General features: G+C 46.6%; 1 protein-coding gene across 7 annotated transcripts in view; it reads left to right on the top strand.

Moving 5' to 3' along the window:
* Nucleotides 1-8,685: 8,685 nt before the first annotated feature.
* Nucleotides 8,686-22,897, top strand: part of TRAPPC9 (trafficking protein particle complex subunit 9) — a 701,153-nt gene continuing 686,941 nt past the window's right edge. For 2 of the 7 annotated variants that reach the window (XM_053558766.1, XM_053558763.1), the window contains exons 1-3: nucleotides 8,723-8,808; nucleotides 9,996-10,111; nucleotides 17,756-18,349. In XM_053558766.1, the coding sequence (XP_053414741.1) occupies nucleotides 17,766-18,349 (584 nt within the window). In that variant the 5' untranslated portion in view covers nucleotides 8,723-8,808; nucleotides 9,996-10,111; nucleotides 17,756-17,765. Of the gene's footprint in view, nucleotides 8,809-9,475; nucleotides 9,490-9,995; nucleotides 10,112-17,755; nucleotides 18,350-19,293; nucleotides 19,316-22,897 lie in introns of those variants that run through there. The other 5 variants (XM_053558764.1, XM_053558761.1, XM_053558762.1 and 2 more) reach the window with 5 other exon arrangements.

Here is a 22,897-nt window from a genome sequence, read left to right as displayed (position 1 = left end):
TTTTTTCTTTTTGCAAAAATACATAACCTGAGTCTAATAATTAGAAAGCATTTGACAAAATAAAATTGAAGAACATTTTACAAAATAGCTGGCTTGTAGCCTTCTAATATACATACTAAAGTTGTTCACTTTAAAAAATGGCATCAGAGATCAGGGAAAAATATCTCTTAATACAATGAATTTATTCAGAAGTGAGCAGAAAGGGTTATAATTTGGGATGCATAACTATGGCAAGCCATAGGTGCACCTGAAGTGGAGAGGGCAGGGCAAATCTTTTATTGGCCAAAAGTAATTCACATAATCTGTTTGGCAGTAGAGTTCATTGGTTTGGAGTCTCAAAGCTAGAGTCAATTCTTTGGTGGAGTTTCTGTTACTAGGCAAATGTTCTTTGAGAGCATCTTATCTTAATTGCTAGAGTCTAAAGAATGTCTAGTGATAAACCTGGTCATGGAGAAACATGGATACGGCAGACAGAGCGGCCCATAGTCCCAGCTACAGGAGACGCTGGGGAGGTAGGGAGGATTCCTTGAGTCTGTAAGTTCTAGTCTAGTCTGGCCAGCATAATAAGACCCCCTCTCTAAAGAAAAAGAAAAAGAAATGTGTGCATATGTGCAAAATGTAGGTGGTGAAAAGCATGAGATACATGAAGGAAATTTTTGTGGGATTATTTTAGGAAGTCTTTGAGATGGTTCTTATCTCAGTGAGGCTGACAAGAGTGATTTCATCCTGGTATCTGCAACTTTCACAAAGTCATGAAAGACAGAGACTGAGACACTGTTCTAGATAAAAGGATACTAAAAAAGACTTGACAACTAATTGCAACAGTATGATTCTAGACAGAGGGAAAACTAGCTATAAAGGATATAACTGAGAGGGGAGAGAGAGAAATGGTAAAACGTATGAGGCAGAAACGTAAAAATCTGGTAATTATGGCTAAAGTGTGTATAAGAATCCTTGTTACGATTCATGCCAATTTTCTGTGAGTTTGAAAGTAAATACTGTATATAAAAAGTTAACCTCTGGAAGTGTTCCACAAAGTAACAAGCTGTTTGAGAACAAAGAACTGATTTTCTTTTAGATGATTTATTTTTTTCATTATGAAATCGATATGTGCTTAAAGAAAAAAAAGGAGGAAATGTATAAAAGTAAAAAGAAGAAAACCCATCAGTCACTGACACATTACTGCCCACGTCTGCCTGGAAAGACTTAGTGTTATTTCAGAAATGTCAACGGAGGGGCAGAAATGTGCTAGGTGGAGAATATTCTGGACAGAAGGGGCAATACAGAAAAAGACAGGGAAGTGTGAAAGGGATGGCTTAGGGAAAATAAGAGGAGTCAAGGGTTTGAAGAATGAACAGATGAGATGAGGAGGGACTTTCAAGGAGGAGTGAACAGTGACCAGGACACGTCACAATTTTCCCCGCATGCCAGCTTCCACAACTCCTGGCGTACGGCGGGAGCTTAATACATATTTTTGGGCTGGCTGCACAGCCGAAAGTACAAAGGAAAGCCTTCCCAGCTCCGCCGCGTGCCCTGCGGCTGCGCGGTCAGCTCAGGTCCCAGCCAGCTGCTTTGGACCGTGGCAGGGGCGGGGCCCCTGGGAGTCGTGACGCAGGCGGAGAACTCAGTTTCTAGGGCAACAGGCGCCGGGCCCCTTTTCTTCCGCTCGCGCTGTGCGTCACTTCCGGTCGTTCCCCTCTTTTTTTCCATCCTGTTTCAGACCAGGTTCCAATTGGGATCAGGGCGTCAACATGAGGGTGGCATTGGGAAAGGGCTATTCAAAACGAGTCTTCGATTCTGGGAAAAGAGCCGGGAAGGGCAGGGACCGCTGGCGAGTAGAGGTTGGCTTTCGTTCTCTCGGCCAATCGCTTTCAAATCCGTCCCATAGGCGCCGCGGGAAAATGATGCCTCGGGGCTGCAGACCCTGGAGCATGCGCTCTCCGCCCAAGGACTCTTTGGCGGTCCACTGTTCCGGGTTTTCCACGCAACCAAAGGGAAGGCGGAGGGGCACGTAGTAGGCTCGGCTGCCAAGGGCGGGGCGGGCCAGGGAAGGTATTGATTGGTCGGTTAGAAGCCCCAGCCCCCATGGCGGCCTCTGGTGTCCAGTCTCTGATTCATTCATGGGTTTGGCTCTGTTTACTGAGTATACACTGTGAAAGTGTGTGCCGGGGTTTTCAGATGAGTCACATGTAGTCCTTGTCCCAGAGAAGCCCACGCTGCGGTGGACACTACGGTGATCCCTCCATTCTTACTTTTCAGACTTCTCTCAAGACTGATGTGATCTGGTTCTTGCTAAAGAAGGTGACCCTCAACCAGTTTTATCCGGGACCCTTTCCGCTGGTTCCACCACGTGAAGGCAGCTGCTGAGCATTGAAAGGCCAGGTGGAATCCTGGCTAGTGCTCACTCACTGAGCTCCTTCTCCCACTTTTTTTATTTTTATTTTGAGACTGAGTCTCAACTATGTCGCCCTCCGTAGAGTGCTGTGGTGTCACAGCTCACAGCAACCTCCAGCTTTTGGTCTTAGCTGATTCTCTTGCCTCAGCCTCCCGAATAGCTGGGATTACAGGCGCCCATCACAACGCTCGGCTATTTTTTTTGTTGTTGTTGCAGTTTACCTGCCACCCTTGGTATATGGGGCCGGCGACCTACTCACTGAGCCACAGGTGCCACCCTCCTTCTCCCACCTTACATTCGCTTCAGAAAGAATAATGTAGACGTCCCCAATCACTATCGTCATCTTCTGTGATAGGTTTATCGGGAAGTAAAGCGGGCATAAGTCCTAAAGCATCGGTATCGTTAACTTGCAGAGGGGTTTAAAATGAGGTTTGGCAATCGAGCTTCCTTCCTCATTTAGCTGTGTGACTTTGGGCTATCCAGGGGAGGCTCGTGGTGATTGTCCAGTGCTGGCTGAAATTTGAGTCTGAATAATGCTTTTTTTTTTTTAGTTTTATTTATTTATTTTTTGGGAACAGTTTCCCTGTGTCATCCAGGCTAGTGCCGTGGTGTCAGCTTAGTTCACAGCAACCTGAAACTCCTGGGCTTAAGCCATCCTCCTGCCTCAGCCTTCCCAGTAGCTGGGAGTACAGGCACCTGCCGAAATGCCTGGCTAATGTTTTTTCTCTATTTTGAGTAGAGATGGAATCTTTTTTTTTTTTTTTTTTTTTGTAGAGACAGTGTCTCACTTTATGGCCCTCGGTAGAGTGCCGTGGCCTCACACAGCTCACAGCAACCTCCAACTCCTGGGCTTCAGCGATTCTCTTGCCTCAGCCTCCCAAGTAGCTGGGACTATAGGCGCCCGCCACAACGCCCGGCTATTTTTTGGTTGCAGTTTGGCCGGGGCCGGGTTTGAACCCGTTACCCTCGGTATATGGGGCCGGCGCCCTACCGACTGAGCCACAGGCGCCGCCCTAGAGATGGAATCTTAACTCTTGTTTAGGCTGGTCTTGAGCTGCTGAGCTCATGCAGTACTCCGATCTTGATCTCCCAGAATGCTAGGATTACTGGCATGAATCACCACACCCAGCCTGAATAATACCTTTCAAAGATTTTAAATTTATTGTTATTCTTTAAATTTGTTTTGTTTTAGAGGCAGGGTCTCTCCCTCTCTGTTGTGTAGTCTGAAGCACAGTGGCACGATCATAGCTTACTGCGGCCTTTTACTCCTCAGCTCAAGTGATCCTCCTTCCCAGTTAGCTAGGACTATAATAAGGCATGAAGCACTGTGCCAGGCCTGGGGTCTGAATAATTCTAACATGAAGGATTTAGCATACCGATCCCAAAATTTTGGCTCCAGATCTAAAACACCCTCTTCAACCGACATATTGATGATAAAATTGACATTGTAATTTCCATTGTCTGATTCCTCTTTTTTTTTTTTTGAGACAGAGTCTCACTATGTTGCCCTCAGTAGCGTACTGTGGTGTCACAGCTCACAGCAACCTCCAACTCTTGAGTTTAAGCTATTCTCTTGCCTCAGCCTCCCATGTAGCTGGGACTATAGGCGCCTGCCACAAAGTCCAGCTGTTTTTTGGTTGCAGTTGTTATCTGTTGTTTAGCTGGCCCAGGCCGGGTTCGAACCTGTCACCCTCGGTGTATGTGCTTGGTGCCTTAACCACTGTGCTATGGGCACTGAGCCTGATTCCTGTGTCTTATTTCTTAATTGTTCCACACTCAGGAAGGGAAAAAATTGCTCCCTAAACTAGAAAGACCTACCTTAATGGGTCACAGTGAGGACTATATGAGATATTTATGCCAAGCACATTGTACATTCCTTTCCAGGTAGGAGTTCCATCAGTTGTAGCTACCACAATTGTGTTACTGTGCAAAGGTCTAGCCAAGTGGCTGCTTCTGGTGGTGCTAAATAAATAATTGAACAAATAAATGTCTTCTCTCCTTAGCCTGTGAACTGGAAAGCCCAAGGCGAGACGTGGTACTGTGGACAAGTGTCCTCTTGGACTTCATAGGAAAAGAGAGCTCTACAACATAAGAAGGAGAAAGAAACTTTTTTTTTTTTTGAGACAGTCTCATGTCACCCTTGGTAGAGTGCCATGGCATCACAGCTCACAGCAATATCAAACTCTTGGGCTTAAGCGATTCTCTTGCCTCAGCCTCCCAAGTAGCTGGGACTACAGGTGCACCCCCCCACAACGCCTGGCTATGTTTTGGATAAAGTTGTCATTGTTTGGCAGGCCGGGGCTGGGCTTGAACTTGCCAGCCTTGGTGTATGTGGCTGGCCCCCAACTCACTGAGCTACGGGCACCAAGCCAAAGAAACTCTTTATAGCAGTGGAGGGGGATCAAAACCTCTGAGAGGTGATGACTTGTCCAAGATGGGGTGATCATATCCCCCAAGCAGGACACTTTTAGCTAAGACAACAGTCATAAACTGGGATTGTGCCAGCCAAATAAAGATACATGGTCCCCTTATCTCAAACTGTACAAGTAGTATGTGACAGACTTTGTCCTATTCTGTTTCAAGTTGCTTTTTTTTATATTTTATTTAATCCTAGTTACAGTCCTATGAAGTGATTATCCCCCATTTAATGGATGAAGACATGTAGTTCTTTTATTTATTTATTTTTTGAGACAGAGTCGGATGGTTGTCGGTTGTAGTTGTCACCACACCTCTTTGGGCATTGGCCTTATTCTTTCGTACTCTATTATATTGCAGGGAGGGAGATTTTGGGTCAATTTACTGGAGATTTTTTTTTTGAGACAGAGTCTCATGCTGTCGCCCTGGGTAGAATGTCTAGAAATTCCTGGAGGGCAGGCTTTGTATATTCTCTAAATTACTATTATTATTATTATTATTATTATTTGAGACAGAGTCTCACTTTGTTGCCCTTGGTAGAGTGCCATGTCATAGCTCATAGCAACCTCAAACTCTTTTCTTTTGCTCAGCCTGCTGGGTAACTGGGAATACAGGCACTTGCCACAATGCCCGGCTATTTTTAGAGAGGGGGTTTTACTCTTGCTCTTGCTCCCACTGGTCTCAAACTCCTGAACTCAAGCAATCCACCTGGCTCAGCCTCCCAGATGCTGGGATTAGAGGCTTGAGCCACTGTGCACAGCCGAAGTTGATGTTCTTGCCTACCCACCCTCAAGTCACAAGCTTTTGAGATAACCATTTCTTTTTTTTTTTGGCCAGGGCTGGATATGAACCCGCCACCTCCGGCATATGGGGCTGGCGCCCTACCCCTTTGAGCCACAGGCGCCACCCGAGATAACCATTTCTTAGTGTAATGACATCACACTGCAAAGTGCTAATTTATATATATATATATTTTTTTTTTGTAGAGACAGAGTCTCACTTTATGGCCCTCCGTAGAGTGCTGTGGCCTCACACAGCTCACAGCAACCTCCAACTCCTGGGCTTAAGCGATTCTCTTGTCTCAGCCTCCCGAGCAGCTGGGACTACAGGCGCCCGCCACAACGCCCGGCTATTTTTTGGTTGCAGTTTGGCCGGGGCCGGGTTTGAACCCATCACCCTCGGTATATGGGGCCGGTGCCCTAGCGCCTGAGCCACAGGCGCCGCCCTAATTTTTATATTTTTAGTACAGACGGGTCTTGCTCTTGCCCAGGCTGGTCTTGAACTCCTGAGCTTAAGCAATCCACCCACCTAGGCCTCCTAGATTGCTGGGGTTACAAGTGGGAGCCACCACACCTTCCTCTAAATTCTTTTTTTTTTTTTTAGAGACAGAGTTTCACTTTATGGCCCTCGGTAGAGTGCCATGGCCTCACACAGCTCACAGCAACCTCCAACTCCTGGGCTTAAGCGATTCTCTTGCCTCAGCCTCCCGAGTAGCTGGGACTACAGGCGCCCACCACAACGCCCGGCTATGTTTCCTCTAAATTCTTAACTTTTAGAGGAGATGCTTAGGAAATAGTAAAGCTACTAAAAGAGAATAGCCCCAGGAGGAAGGCAGCCCTGGAACTTATTTAAACTCTCCCATTTGATGGGGCTGTAGCAAGCTCTTACACTCTTTGAGCCTCAGTTTCTCATTGGTAAAAATGCAGAGTAATGACTCCCCTCCCTCCCTCCTCCACAGATTTGCTGAGGCAATAAAATAAATTAATATGAGTACATTGCAAACAGAAATGGTATACAAAAATAAGCAATGTTTCCTTTTGCCAACATTCAATCTTATTTTCCAAGTTGCTTGCCTCATCCATTTATAGAATGAAGAACAGAAAAGAGCTATGAAATAGTACAGGCTCGGGCGGCGCCTGTGGCTCAAGGAGTAGGGCACTGGTCCCATATTCTGGAGGTGGCGGGTTCAAACGCAGCCCTGGCCAAAAAAAAAAAAGAAAACTGTAAAAAAAAAAACAAAAAACAGAAATAGTATAGACTGTGGAGTCTGACAGGCCTGGATTTGATGCCCTAAATAGCACCAATCACTTGTGTGACCCCAGTCAAGTGGGGTATCCTTTCAGGACTCAGCACTGAGAATAGCTTCCCCACCATAGCTCTTAGGAAGACTGTGTGAGCTAAGCTTGCACTCAGACCTCCATTAATGGTGGCCTTTTTTTTTTTGTAGAGACAGAGTCTCACTTTATCACCCTTGGTAGAGTGCCGTGGCGTCACACAGCTCACAGCAACCTCCAACTCCTAGGCTTAGGCGATTCTCTTGCCTCAGCCTTCCAAGTAGCTGGGATTACAGGCGCCCGCCACAACGCCCGGCTAAATGGTGGCCTTTTTAATGTCTCATTTATGTTTTATAACTTAACCCCATGCACTTAAAAAAAATTTTTTTTCATCTAGCCTAGAATGTCAGCCCCATGCACTGTTCAACACCATGGAGCATCTATCCACCTTGGGCAGCTTTTTGTGTCTGGAAGACACTCTTCCTCAACCCCTGGGCACCTCTGTTGATAAACTTTCCTGGCTGTCTGGGTTGCTGGAAATCAGCTCTATTTGATTTGCCCTGAAGATGTGTTTTATTTGTAACTTATTCTTACTCCTTAGAAAAAAATTTAAGAAAAATGCAATTGGTTTTTCACTGGCCCTGACTAGAGATGAGGGATAACATTATTTTACAAAAAAGTATGAATAATAAAGTAAGTCATAAACAATCCTAGTCACATATTAGAGTCAATAAATGCTTTCTGGCTTAAAGCAGAAAACGCTGCCTCAGACCATTTTTCCGTTGCTGGTATATGTGCTGACAATTCTAGTTCTTCGTTATTATTATTATTATTTTTTAACATTCCTTAATGGGAAAAGAAATAATGCATATGATAGGAAATTTAAGCATAACATAAAAATACTCAAGGGGAGAGTGTCCCTGTTCTTCCTCTTTCCCGCAGATGCCATTGTTAATTCCTTGGGCACTGTGCACTTCTAACACAAGTGTTTAAGTCTCCTCCCAGCTTTTTTTAAAAGCCAGAGGGGTTTAATCCCTAAATGGCTCCCGCCCCCATTTAGCAAGTGGGCTTCTTCGCTTTGGCGGTAACCGCAGCTGTCCTATTCTCCCACAGCCTGTTCAAAGCCCTTTGTGTGGACTGACCGCTGGGGTCTTCAAAGGCAGAAGTGCCCTTTGATCCGCGAGGGTCCGAGACCAGGCTGAGCCTCGAGCACCTGCGGGCCGGCGGCGAGCACACCCGGGAGGATCTCCGGGACAGCGCACGCCTCAGCTTGTCAACCTGCAAAAGTGGGGACGCCAGCGGAGCGCTTAATCCCCGAGGCCGCAGAGCTGGCGAGCGTGAGGGTCACAGTAGGACTTTGCGCCCGGCTGCTCAAAGGAAGTGAAATTTGAGCTGCGCGCCTGCGGGAACTAGTAAATGGCAAGGACGCAGGACAATCCCTTTCTTCCCGGCACCCCACATCGCCTCACAAGATTTGCCCTCCTCCCCGGCTCCTCCCCCTCCGGCTCGGCTCCTCCCCCTCCGGCTTGGCTCCACCCCTCCGGCTCGGCTCCACCCCCTCCGGCTCGGCTCCACCCCCTCCGGCTCTGCTCCTCCTCCTCTGCCTCTGCTCCTCCCCCTCTGCCTCTGCTCCTCCCGCTCTGCCTCTGCTCCTCCCCTTCCCGGGCCCTCCTCCTGCTTCGTCCCGCCTTCTTTTCCCTTCTCTTCCTCCTCCCCTCCCTCCGCCTCCTACTGGTCGCTTGCTCCCATCGCGTCTCTCTCAAAACCTGGCGCGGATCGCCGGCCCGGGACTGGCCCCGCGCACGCGCAGGAGCGGCGCCGGCTCGCCGGCCAATCGGAAGCGCCAGCCCTGAGCCGGGGAAGCGGCCGCAGAGGTTGCTCGGTCCCGCTGCCCGCCAGGCGGTTGGCTCCTGCTCCGGGCCCGGGCCACCGGCTGTGTAAGTGGTACGTGGGGGGTTCCCGGTGACGGAGCCCGGGCCGGCTGAGGGGAGGGCTGTCTGTGTCCCCGGCGTGCGAGTCGGCGTGTTCCCGCTGAGGGGCTCGACCCAGCCCACACCTGTTCCGGGCCCAGTCAGCCCACACTCTGTGCGGGTCCAGCTGTCCAGCCTGGGGTTCAGCTTACACCTGCTTGAGGCCCGGCTGCCCCAGCCTGCCGCCCTCTGACACCTGTCCGGGGCCGTGTCCACACTCGCTGAATAGCCCGGTCTACACCTGTCCCAGATCCGGCCCACACCTGCCGTCTCTTGGGCCCCGGCCTTTGCTCTCCTCAGCTCGCGGCTGTCACTCTCTTCCCCTCCCCGGCTCACGGGGCTTCCTCCGCCAAGGCGTCCCCTGCGCGACCGCCTGCAGGGCGACCCCCGCCCGCGCCAGCCCCGGGCCTGGCTGGTCCCCCGTGGGTCTGGGCCCCACGCCCCCGCCGGCCGCCCTCCCTGCCCAGCGATCCCGAGGCAGCGCTTCGCTCCCCTTGCCTCCTGTATCTCTTCGGGATTAAAAGTGCCTCGAATCCGGCCGGGCGGCACCAGGCACTGTTCCCCCAGGTTAAGATCTTCGTGTTATAAACTCCACTGTATCCTAGTGAAGTCTTAAGGAAGGCGGCAGCGGGCTGCTGGCTTGGGGTTCTTCTCTGTAAGTGCTGGTACCGCCCCCAGTTTACTTCCCCACATAAATGACTTTTCATTAAGTTGCCTGGTGGTAGGCTGTGGTGTTTGTGTCTTCACGTGTTTTTATAGAGAAAGCGATTAAAATGCTGAAAGCGGAAGAGATGGCCTGTGACACCCCCTTTCCAGTTTAAACTAGTGACTCTCTAGTTTTTTATAAGCAGTTAAAGGTATTTCCAGACCAGGGTTTTTTTTTTTTTTTTCAGTTTTTGGCCGGGGCTGGGTTTGAACCCGCCACCTCTGGCATATGGGGCCGGCTCCCTACTCCTTTGAGCCACAGGCGCTGCCCAGACCAGTTTTATTTTTTAACGTGAAACAATAGCGTGGTGTTGGAGATCCAGAAATATTGCCGTCCTCAAGATCTCTGGACAAGGTTTTGTTGTGTCGCGTTTTGTATATTTGTTTTTTAAAATTGTGTGGAAGACTAGGAGCATAACGAGAAAAATATCAAGAAATTCTCTCTCTTTTTTTTAGAGACACAGTCTCCTTTTTGTCGCCTTCGTGCAGTAGTGTCACAACTCACAGCAACCTCCAACTCTTGGGTTTAAGCGATTCTCTTGCCTCAGCCTCCAGAGTAGCTAGGACTACAGGTGCCTGCCACAACGCCCGGCCATTTGGCCGGGGTTGGAACCCGTCACCCTTGGTATATGGGGCCGGCCCCCTACCCACTGAGCCACAGGCGCCACCCATCAAGAAACAGTTTTTTGTGTTTTTTTTTTGTAGAGACAGAGTCTCACTTTATAACCCTCAGTAGAGTGCCATAGCAACACACAGCTCACAGCAACCTCCAACTCCTGGGCTTAAGCGATTCTCCTGCCTCAGCCTCCCGAGCAGCTGGGACTACAGGCGCCCGCCACAACGCCCGGCTATTTTTTCGTTGCAGTTTGGCCGGGGCTGGGTTTGAACCCGCCACCCTCGGTATATGGAGCCGGCCCCCTACCCACTGAGCCACAGGCGCCGCCCAAGAAACAGTTTTTTAAATAAGAGCTTTATTGAGACATTGTTTACCTACCATTAAATTCATTTGTTTAAAGCAGTGATTCTCAAACTTCCTAATGCCGTGACCCTTTAATACAGTTCCTCATGCTGTGGTGACCCCCAACCATAAAATTATTTTCGTTGCTACTTCATAACTGTAATTTTGCTACTGTTATGAATTGTAATGTAAATATCTGATATGCAGGATGTATTTAGGTGACCCCTGTGAAAAGGTCTTTCCACCCTTAAAGGGGTCATGATCCACAGGTTGAGAAACGCTGGTTTAAAGTGTGCAGTTGAATGATTTTTTTAGTATGTCCACAGTAGTGCAACCATTACCATTCCAGAACATTTTCATCACCCCAGAAAGAAACTCCATACTCATTAGCAGTCACTCCTGGTTCCCCCCTCCTACAGCCTCTGACAGCACTAATTTACTTTCTGTGTGTATGGATTTGGGACATTTCATATTAATGCTTATTAATGGTATTATACAGCATGTGGCCTTTCGTATCTGGCTTTTTTTACTCTGAAATATTTTCAAGATTCATTCATTTTGTAGCATACACCAGCACTGTGTTCCTTTTTATGGCTGAATAATATTCCATTGTTTGGATATACCACATTTTGTGTATCTGTTTGGCAGTTGATGGATATTTGTGTTGTTTTAACTTTTTAGCTGTTATAAATAAGGCTGCTGTGAACATTACTGTACAAATTTTTGGCATGGCTTGTGTTTTCAGATCTCTTGGCTGTATACCAAGAGAAAAAGAATTGCTGGTTTTAACTCTTAACTTTCTGAGAAGTTAAAGTGTTGAAGAAATATCTCTTTGATTTTTTTTTTTTTGAGACAGGGTCTCAAGCTGTTGCCCTGGGTTGAGTGCCATGGCGTCAATAGCTCACAGCAGCCTCCAACTCTTGGGCTCAAATGATCCTCTTGCCTCGGTTTTTCAATTTTTAGTAGAGACGGGGTCTGATTTTTTTATTCAGGCTGTTTTCAAACTTGTGAGCTCAAGTAATCCACTTGCCTAGGCCTCCCAGAGTGCTAAGATGACAGAGTGAGCTACCGTGCTGGGTCATATCTTTGATTTTTTATTTTTTATAAAAGTAGACAGAAAAGCTGTCACTCCATTGACCAATCTAGAGTGCAGTGACATCATCACAGCTCACAGCAACCTCAAACTCCTGGGCTCAAATGATTCTCCTGCCTCAGCCTCCCGAGTAGCTTGGGACTACAGGCATATGCCACCACACCCAGGTAATTTTTAATTTTTTTGTGGAGATGGAGCCTTGCTATGTTGCTCAGGCTGTTCTCGAACTCCTGAGCTCAAGCAATTCTCCTGCCACAGCCTTCCAAAGTGCTGGGATTACAGGCGTGAGCCACTATGCTTGGCCTATTTTTGATGTTTGATTTTTTATTTTTTTAAGACAGAGTCTTACTTTGTCACTCCTGGTAGAGTGTCCTGGCGTAATAGCTCGGCGCAACCTCAAACTCTTGGGCTCAAGTGATCCCCTCGCCTCAGCCTCCTGAGTAGCTGGAATTGTGGCCACCACAATGGCTGGCTATTTTTGGAGATGGGGTCTTGCTCTGGCTCAGGCTTGTCTCAAATCTGTGAGCTCAGGCAGTCCACCTGCCTTGCCTCCCAGGGTGCTAGGATTATAGGCATGAGCCACCACATCTGGCAGGCAGTCATTTTTTTTTTAACAGCTTTATTGAGATATAATTCACATACTATATAGTCCACTGATTTATTTTAGTGCATCAATTTAAATATATAATTCAGTGGGTTTAGTGTATTAACAAAGTGAGCTGCTTTGTGAACACAATCAATTTTATTTTATTTATTTGTTTTTGAGACAGAGTCTCAGTCACCCTGGGGTTGAGTGCTGTGACGTCATAGCTCACAGTGACCTCAAACTCTTAGACTCAAGAGATTCTCTTGCCTCAGCTTCCCAAGTAGCTGGGACTACAGGCGTCCGCCACAAAAGCTGGCTATTTTTAGAGATGGGGTCTTGCTCTAGCTCAGGCTGGTCTCAAACCTATGAGCTCAGGGAAATCCATCTGCCTCTGCCTCCCAGAGTGCTAGGATTACAGGCATGAGCCACCGCGCCCAGCCTCAACACAGTCAACGTTAGAACATTTTCATCTCTCTGTGAAAAGAGACCCTATAGTTTACCTGGTCTTGCTTTCTTGTGGGACAAATGCCCTTCCCTGAGGGTAGTACATCAGGAATTTCTTAGCTATTCTTGATCATAAATTATCTTGTTATATTCTATCAAAAATCTGGTAGGGATTATAATCAGAATTGCATTGAATCTGACAATTCAATCTGGGGGAATTTAACATCTTTATGATATTAATTCTTTCTATTTGTGAATATATCTGGGACCCTATCTTTTCATCTATTCAGAGCCTTACACTTGGAAAGTCCTCACTACATGTTGGGTATGTGAATGGTGAGATATTATACATCTTTAGTTTTAACTGTAGCCTTTCACAAAAGAGAAAAGTAAACTTTACTGATATCATGTGAATCACTTAAGATCACGTCGTGTGATAGCCAGTCCTAGGTCATGAACCTAACATGGGGCCTGGTGCTTGACACAGAGTTAGCTGCTCACACACTGCTAATGGGATGGCAGCATACATTTTGCTAATAACCTATGCTGCATTGCTGCTTTAAATTTCATCAACACCGTATTGTATGTAGGTGAATTTCTCTCTTGGGCCTGTCTGTGATTTGTGCACGTTAGCAGTAAAGATTGGTATTTGGGGAACTCTACCTGGTGTAGTACCTGGCAGATAATGCCCACTAAACACATGTTTGAATTAGGAAAAACTCATAATAGGGGCTGGAATTTCCATTCCGGTTTAAGTTTTCATAGTCTATTATGTGTAAGTCCACTTTAATTTTGGATGCAAATATATTGAATAACTTGGTGAAATTCCATTATTCAGTATTACCTGGACAGGGCCTTGTATGTTTTCCTTTCTTTTCTTCATTTTTAAAACTCCTGTTTTACACTGGTTGAGAAAGGCATTGTAAGAGCAACTTGTTTCCACTTAGAAGGATGCACTCATCAGTCCTTCCTCCAAACACCCTGCCATTCCGACCTCCTGAGCGTCACTCAGGTCTGGCCTGGGTTTCCTCCGCTGTTACCTGCCAGCTCCCCCACCCTCCCATAAGCCTTCTGCACAGACAGGCATTACTGGGGATGGCCTGAGCCCAGAAGGCCATCCTGGACCCTGTCTTAAAAGTATTTAAAGAAAATAAAACATTGTTTGTGAAAACAAAAACAAACTCGTGTTCTAGGGCCTTAAATATCACTCTGTTCATTCGGCAATGCTCAGGGCTTGCTTGCTGTTATGATGAGAAAATACTATTTTTTTCCTTTTAATTTTAAAAAATTGTGGTAAAATACTCATAACTTAAAATTTGCCATCTTAAACATTTTGTGTATACAGATCAGTGATATTAAGTACATTCATATTGTTATGCATTGATTGCCACTATCTACCCAGAACATTTTATTTTTCTAAACTAAAACCCTATACCTGTAAACATTAACTCTCCATTTCTTCTATCTTCAGTCCCTGGAAACCTCATTCTACTTTCTGGATAAGACAATACGTACTTTTTTTTTTTTTTTTTAGAGACAGAGTCTCACTATATTGCCCTTAGTAAAGTGCTATGGCATCACAGCTCACAGTAACCTCAAACTCTTGGGCTTAAGAGATTCTCTTGCCTCAGCCTACCAAGTAGCTGGAACTACAGGCGCCCGCCACAACGCCTGGCTATGTTTTTGTTGTTGCAGTTGTCATTGTTGTTTAGCTGGCCCAGGCTGGGTTTGAACCCACCAGCCTGAGTATATGTGGCCAGGGCCCTACCCACTGAGCTATGGGTACCACCAGACAATCTGTACTTTTAAAACAAGGCCCTTTGCTCATCTGATCTGGGCCTCAGTTTCCTTTTTTATACATTGTAAGCTTAGACTAGATCTGTGTTTTTTAACTTCTTTTAAACCAATGCCTATCCCAGCACTCTGGGAAGCTGAGGGGGGGTGTATTGCTTGAGCTCAGGAGTCGAGACCAGCTTGAGCAAGAGTGAGACCCCAACTCTAAAAAAAAAAAAAGCTGGGCATTGTGGCAGGTGCCTGTAGTCCCAGCTACATGGGAGGCTGAGGCAAGAGAATCACTTGAGCCCAAGAGTTTGAGGTTGCAGTGAGCTATGACACCATGGCACTCAACCCCAGGGTGACTGAGTGAGACTCTGTCTCACAAACATAAAAATAACCAATGCCTCCTTTTGAGAAATATGAGCTCCCAAGTCTCCTGCCCCCAAGATTGGGCAGTGCCATACCTTTTTGTTGAAAGTTTGTGATTTTTTTGGTTCTTTCCAAGATGATTTTTCTGTGAGGAAAAAGCTCTTCAGAGGACCTCTGCAGTGAAAGGGGTGATATTGCCTTGAGAGTGAACATGGTGATATAGGTGTGACCCATTTAGGATCTGGGTAGAAATAAGATATATTAGGAGGGCTGCACCTGTAGCTCAGTGAGTAGGGCGCCAGCCCCATATACCGAGGGTGGCAGGTTTGAACCCGGCCTTGGCCAAACTGCAACAAAAAAATAGCTGGGTGTTGTGGCTGGTGCCTGTAGTCCCAGCTACTGGGGAGGCTGAGGCAAGAGAATCACCTAAGCTCAAGAGCTGGAGGTTGCTGAGACCTGTGATGTCATGGCACTCTACCAAGGGTGACAAAGTGAGACTCTGTCTCTAACAACAACAACAACAAAAAAATATGTTGGCAGGCCAGGGATTCATTTGTTTTTTAATTTAATTTTGTTCATACCCGTCTATTCATGTGTGTTCTTGAAGTTTGTGGAGGATGAGTGTTAAGATCTAAAGTCTACCATGGGATAGATGGTCCAGTATCTGTACATCCAGAATTAAAACAGAGCCTAACCTCCACTAGCTTCATGGTAAAGGTGCCTCTGCCATGGGTACCCTCATAAGTATAAGCATACTTATAGGGACAGCAGATTGATTTCTTTGTTTAAGATGGGGTATTGCTCTGTTGCCCAGGCTGGAATGCAGTGACACAATCATAGTGTTCTGTAACCTTGAACTCTTTGGTTCAAGTGATCTTTCTGCTTCCATCTTCCAAGTAGCTGGAACTACAGATACTCACCACCATGCTGAGTTAATTAAAAAAATTGTTTTTGCTGGAGACAGGGTCTTGCTATGTTGCCCAGGGTGGTACTGAACTCCTGGCCTCAAGAGATCCTCTGCCTTGGCTTCCCAAAGTCCTGGGATTATAGACACAAGCCACCATGCCTACCAAACAGCAGAAATATTTATTGAGTACATCTTGCAGAGAACATATTTTCACACTCCTTGCTCAATACAGGGAGCTCATTTAATCTCAGTAACCTTTCATAAAATTTGACTTTTTTTTTTGAGATATAATTATAGATTCATGTTAGTTGTAAGAAATAATACAGAAAAAGCCTGTGTACCGGGTGGCACCTGTGGCTCAACAGAGTAGGGCACCGGCCCCATATGCTGGAGGTGGTGGGTTCAAACCCAGCCCCGGCCAAAAAAAAAAAAAAAAAAGCCTGTGTACCCTTTGCCAAATTTCCCCAGTGATACCATCTTATAAAATGATGGTACATTATCAAAACCAAAATATTGCCTCACTAACCCTTTAAGGTATGTGTTGTTATTCCCATTTTTATTCATGATTAGACTGAGGGTCGTGAATGTACAGGCTTGTCCCAGTTCACCTAGGAGTTGAACATCATCTCTGACTACCAGGGTGTGAAATTTCCATCTGACTGTCCAGGGCTGGGGCCGCATTTGTTTGATTGGTTATTTGTCCATTCAGTCCTTCAACAAACATCTATTGAGCAGCCAGATTCTTTCATATAGTTATCTAATTTGATTCTTCAACAGCACTAAAAGTCAGCACTTTATTTTTACATCTGGAAAAACTAGCTCTGAGAGATTATAAAACATTTACAAAGGAGAGTCAGTATATTGATTTGTATAATCCCTCCTTTTATGCCAGGTACTGTGCTAGACACTTTACATCTGCAGCCTCCTTTAATCTGGATGCAGTTTCAGAAGGCAGCTGTGCTCTTTCTTTCCTTCCTTCCTTCGTCCCTCCCTCCCTCCCTCCCTCCCTCCCTCCCTCCCTTCCTTCCTTCCTTCCTTCCTCTTTCTTTCTTTCTTTTTTTTGTTGTTGTTGAGACAGAGGCCCACCCTATGCCCTGAGCAGAATACAGTGGCGTCATAGCTCCCTGCAACCTCAGACTCAGGCTGTGGGCATCCTGCTGCCTCAGCCTCTGGAAGCTGCTGGGATTACAGGTGCTTGCTGTAGTGCCTGGCTAGGTTTTTTCTTTTTTAGGAGTCGGGGTCTCACTCTCGCTCAGGCAAGTCTTGAACTCCTGAGCTCAAGCAATTCTCCCTCCTCAGCTTCCCACAGTGCTGGGGTGCCTGGCTGTTTTTTTTTTTTTTTTAAAGACAGAGTTTCACTCTGTCCCCCTGGGTAGAGTGCTGTGGCATCATTCACAGCAACCTCAAACTCCTGGGCTCAAGCTATCCTCTTGCCTCAGCCTCCTGAGTAGCTAGGACTACAGGTGCCTGCCACTAGCCCAGGTAATTTTTTCTCTTTTTCTTAGAGATGGGGTCTCCCTCTTGTTTAGGCTGGTATAGAACTCCTGAGCTCAAACAATCCAGCCTCCTCAGCCCCCAGAGTGCTAAGATTACAGGTGTGAGCCATTGGCACAGAGCAAGAGGCAAGTTTTATCATCTCCCTTATTTTGTAGCAGAAGAGCTCAGGGGACTGGAATTCAATCTAGATCTGATTCACTGTGGGTTTTTTCATCATATCCTGGCGAGGGGGTAGGGGCAATTATTCATATGTTCTTTCATTCATCCAATAAGCATTTTTGAGCATTGACTCTATACCACTATCTAGTTAGGTGGTGGGAATAGAAAGATAAGAAGCAGCTCCATTTCTGCAGAAATTCAAAACTGAGTCCCAGAGACCAAAACCCTGCAGTTTCAGGACTGTGGTGAGAGCTATGAGAGCCAAGGGAGCACAGGTAAGGAATTCTGTTCACAGTCCGCGGTGTGTGTGTGTGGGGGGCTCCCTTGCCATCCAGATAGGAAGCTTCCAGATTGCTGCATCCCAGCGGGTGCCAACGGCGATCTCAACTGTGCGTCTCAAAGCCTCGTTTTTATCCTCTCCAAACAGGGACTTCGAAATGAGCGTCCCCGACTATATGCAGTGTGCCGAGGACCACCAGACCCTGCTCGTGGTGGTCCAGCCTGTGGGCATCGTCTCTGAGGAGAACTTCTTCCGGATCTACAGGAGGATCTGCTCCGTGAGCCACCTCAGCGTGCGGGACTCCCAGCGAGCGCTCTACATCCGCTACCGCCACCACTACCCGCCCGAGAACAACGAGTGGGGCGACCTGCAGACGCACCGCAAGGTCGTGGGCCTCGTCACCATCACAGACTGCTGCTCGGCCAAGGACTGGCCGCAGACCTTCGAGAAGTTCCACGTGCAGAAGGAGATCTATGGCTCCACCCTGTATGACTCCCGGCTCTTTGTCTTTGGGCTGCAGGGGGACATTGCGGAGCAGCCCCGCACTGACGTGGCCTTCTACCCCAGCTACGAGGCCTGTGAGTCGGTGGAGAAGAGAATCGAGGACTTCATCGAGTCGCTCTTCATTGTGCTCGAGTCCAAGCGTCTGGACAGAGCCACCGACAAGTCTGGGGATAAGATCCCCCTTCTCTGCGTCCCGTTTGAGAAAAAGGACTTCGTGGGACTGGACACAGACAGTAGGTAAGTTTACCTAGAGTCTCCGGTTCCAAGGGAGAGGTTACTGCAGTAAGGTGTAGAAAGGTGTTGCCCACTGGCTTATAAAACCTGGTTAGCCCGAGTATTCCAGGGGTACCCCAAGTGGGGCTCCAGGGGGCTGCCCCCAGGGCAGGAGCTGTAGCCACTTGCTGTCAAGCACCAGGAATGAGGCTGGTTGGGATGTTCTGTGAGTGAAATGCATACGAGATTTTGAGACTTACTATTGAAAAAAATATTAAATATCTTTCTAGTATTTTTTTTTTTTTTTTTTTTTGCAATTTTTGGCTGGGGCTGGGTTTGAACCTGCCACCTCTGGTATTTGAGGCCGGCGCCCTACTCCTTTGAGCCACAGGTGCTGCCCCTTTCTAGTATTTTTTATATAAATGTGTCAAAATGTCAGGCGTGGTGGCTCACACCTGTAATCAGCACTAATTCCACTGAGGCAGGGGAATTGCTTGAGCTTAGGAGTTCGAGACTTGTCTGAGTGAGAGTGAGATTCTAATTGTGTGTGGGGAGAGCCTGTAATCCCAGCTGCTTCTAGAGGCTGAGGCAGCAGGATGTCCATACCCTGAGTCTGAGGTTGCAGTGAGCTACGACACCATTGCACTTTGTTCAGGTCATAGGGTAGGACTCTGTCTCAACAACAACAACAAAACAACAAGGAAATAAAAAGAAAATAATAAAAAAACCCCAAGGAAATAAAAATAAAAAAAAAATGAAAAAAAGTGTTAAAATGATAGTATCTTAAATATATTAGATTAAATAAAATATTTTATTGAAATCAATTTAACTGTTCTTTACTTTTTATTTTATTTTGAGACAGTCTCATTATGTCACCCTCAGTAGAGTGCTGTCACAGCTCACAGCAACCTCAAACTCTTGGGCTTAAGTGATGCTCTTGCCTCAGCCTCCCAAGTAGCTGAGACTATAGGCGCCTGCCACAACTCCTAGGTACTTTTGTTGTTGTCGTTATTGTAGTTGTATTTGTTGTTTGCAAGCCTGGCTGGGTTTGAACCTGCCAGCCATGGTGTATATGGCCGGTACCCTAGCCACCGAGTATAGGTGCCAAACCTGTTTTTTACTTTTTAAAATGTGGCAACTAGAAACTCAATTTAGTTATGTAGTTTGCATTTTGTTTTATTTATTTTTTGAGACAGAGTCTCACTCAGTGTCCCTGGGATTCAGTGCTGTGGTGTCATAGCTCACAGCAACCTCAAAGTCTTGGGCTCAAGGGATCCTCTTGCCTCAGCCTCCCAAATAGCTGGGGCTACAGGCGCCTGACACAACATCTGGCTATTTGATTTTAGAGACGGGATCTGGCTCTTGCTTGGGCTGATCTTGAACCTGTGAGCTCAAGCAATCCGCCCGCGTCAGCCTCCCAGAGTCCTAGGATTACAGGTGTGAGCCACTGTACCCAGCCTACATTTTTTTTGGTTGGGCATTACTGCCCTGTAGCACAGATTAAAACCTTTTTTTCTAGTCTCATACCTTTGATTCCTAGAGGAGGCGCTGAATCTGCAGAGGTAGAAACCAGGTCTGGGTTGGACTAGAGGTAGAGCCTGCATCTCCTGGCTCCCAGACTGGGCATAGTGAATGTCTCAGGCTGCCTTCTCTTAGTGGTCACCATATCAGATTCCTCACTGTGTAGCAGCCAAGGTGAGTGTCAGGATGGCAGAAACAGCCTCAGGGAGTCCCTCAAGAGCTGCCTTACACAAATGGAAAGTATGCCTGTATTCTCTGTATACCAAGGACTGTTGAGTAGGGCAGGAAAAGGTCAGTCTTCACATCTTGCCTGATATTAATTCAGAAACGTTACTGAGAACCAGAATTACAGATTTGTTCTTCTTTGCCATTTCATCCACTCCTCTGTTTCACCGTGCTGTCATGGTGGCTTTCTGGCAGAGGAGGATGAAATGCAAGCTTGGCAGCAACCCTGTGTGAGTGCTGTGTAGCTGTGTCACTCACTGACCGTGTGGACGTGGGCAGGGTGAATCTGTCCTCTTCTGTAGGAGTCAGCTATGATCCCCAGGTGAGGGTTAAAGAACACAATGTGCCTGCTGCAAAGTAGGTGCTCAGTGTGTTTCTAGAATTTATCTAAGGTCAAACAGTGATTTTCTGGTTGTTGGTAAATCTGGGGAGAAAATATCATAGAATTAAGAAAACAAAGTCCAAGCCCAGCCCTAGGAGTTGGAAGCACAGAGTAGCCCTCACACCTGTGTGTAGCACTTCACGGGGTCTGGAAGGAATTTTTTCTTTCTCACCCAAATGTGTATTTGGCTTAAGAAAAGGGAACGTGACATATCATAAACCAGATCTGTGTTTAATCCTCATGGTAGCCCTCTGATTTACTGTGATTGCTCTGCCTGGCTGCTGCAGGGCTAAGGCAGCAAGGTTTAGAAACCTGGGCAGGCAACGAGCAGCAGAGCTGATATGCTCACTGGGTCTGACTCCAAAGTCTGGGGCCTTCCCACCTTACCTTGCTGCACACTGGTATGCCTGCTATGCCTCTTGAAGAACCCATACTGCCCTAAGGATGGGCAGGCACCTTCATTTTTATAAAGTGGTATTGTATAGTGTACACAGTATGTATATTCCCTTGACTGGTACCTTCCTCTTTTGCCAACATGGGACACCAGTGATGTTTTTCTTTTTTTCTTTTTCTTTTTCTTTTTTATTTTATTTTATTTTTTTTGAGATAGAGCCTCAAGCTGTCACCCTGGGTAGAGTGCTGTAGCATCACATCTCATAGCAACCTCCAACTCCTGGGCTCAAGCGATTCTCCTGCCTCCGCCTCCCAAGCAGCTGGAACTACAGGCGCCTGCCACAACACCTGGCTATTTTTCAGTTGCAGCTATCGTTGTTTGGCGGGCCCGGGCTGGATTCGAACCTGCCAGCTCAGGTGTATGTGGCTAGCGCCTTAGCTGCTTGAGCCACAGGTGCCGAGCCACCAATGATGTTTTTCATTCACCAACTTCTGAATACCAGCTTTCTTGCCCCCCCCCCCTTTTTTTTAAGAGACAGAGTGTTACTCTATTGCCCAGGCTGGAATGTGCAGTGGTGCGATCATGGCTTACTGTAACCTTGAACTACTGGGCTCAAGAGATCCTCCCATCTTATCTTCTTAAGTACCTGGGACTACAGGAGCACGGTACCAGGCCCAGCTAATTTTTAATTTTTTTGTAGATACGGGAGGGATCTTACTATTTTGCCTAGGCTAGTCTTGAACTCCTGGCCTCAAGTGATCCTCCCACCTTGGCCTCCAAAAGTGCTGGGATTACAGGCGTGAACCACTGTGCTCAGCCTATTTTGCCTTTCAAAATCTGTGCTCACAATAAAGGAATAAAGAAAATGTATTGGGATGTGGTGCCTCACACATAGTGGATAATATCTGACCCGAGTTTACTAAGAACCTCATGTGCCAGGCACAGCCCTAGGCACTAAAAATGCAGCAGCAGGGGGAAAAACTGCCCTCAGGGCTGCTCTTTCTACTCTAGGGGTCAGTCATCATTTGGGCTTCAATGAGGTAATGACTCAAGTGACCTCAAATCAAATACATTCTCCTTTGATAACTGCTAATTGGTTCTGGTTTCACTGCTCCATAGTTCCCTAATTTGGAAGCTGAGATTTGGTGTAGGAACAGAGGCTTGCTCTCACCTGCAACTCTTGGTAGGAGTGAGGAAAGTATCTAACCTGAGATGAGATAGTATTTTGTAGCTCAATAGGAAATTTCTAGATGTGTGTCCAGGTTTGATTTGACACACTGGCCACACCGATAGAGTCTGTGACAGATCATTATAACTTCAGGTTCTAGACTTCCCAGTAACACTAGTTGCGGATGTATTTTACCTAGAAGTTCACACGTTCCCCTACTCATGAAATCCCATGGTCTGTTCTTGTAATGTGGTATTGTAGCTATCAAAGTTATTTTTGTTCTTATGTGTTTCTAATTTTTGCTGTTCCTCTTTCTTTTTTTTCCATCATACTGCCCCGTGAGTGTGTTGTTGGGTCTGAAAAGGTAGGCTGTGAACACATTGCATTACCAACAGCTAGATTTCCCCATGTGCTGCCTTCTGATAGCCTTCAGCGCTTTAAACAGAAACTTACTGCTGCCTATATCCATATGTTAACTGAGTTTTTTTTTATTTTTTATGTTTTTAATTTTAGCTTTTTTAGCACACAGCCTAATGGGGTCTGATATTTGTTAAAATATTTGCTCTGGGACAACTTGTTTGGTCTTCAGTGTTTGGTAACAAATAAGCCTTTATTAATTAATTTTTTTTTGAGGAAGTGAAATGCTAATTGATTTATTTGGCTGCAGAAGGATTTTTCACAGCATATTTTAACTGGGAAGGTCTAAGAGTGCCATGCCTTGCTTGGCCCGGGCTTCTAAGCGAGCACATTTGGCACGTGATTCTCGGCTGCAGCTGCGCTGTGCATGGGGTGAGGAAGCAGCTGGCACAGGAGGGTTCTGGCGGCAAAGGGAGCTGTGGGAGGGTGCGTCTGCTGGCTGTTCTTTTGCTTTTGCCTTGAGCA

This window comes from Nycticebus coucang, chromosome 13, assembly GCF_027406575.1.
Source record: "Nycticebus coucang isolate mNycCou1 chromosome 13, mNycCou1.pri, whole genome shotgun sequence".
Lineage (NCBI taxonomy): Eukaryota > Metazoa > Chordata > Mammalia > Primates > Lorisidae > Nycticebus > Nycticebus coucang.
This window is presented reverse-complemented; position numbering and strand designations above follow the sequence as displayed.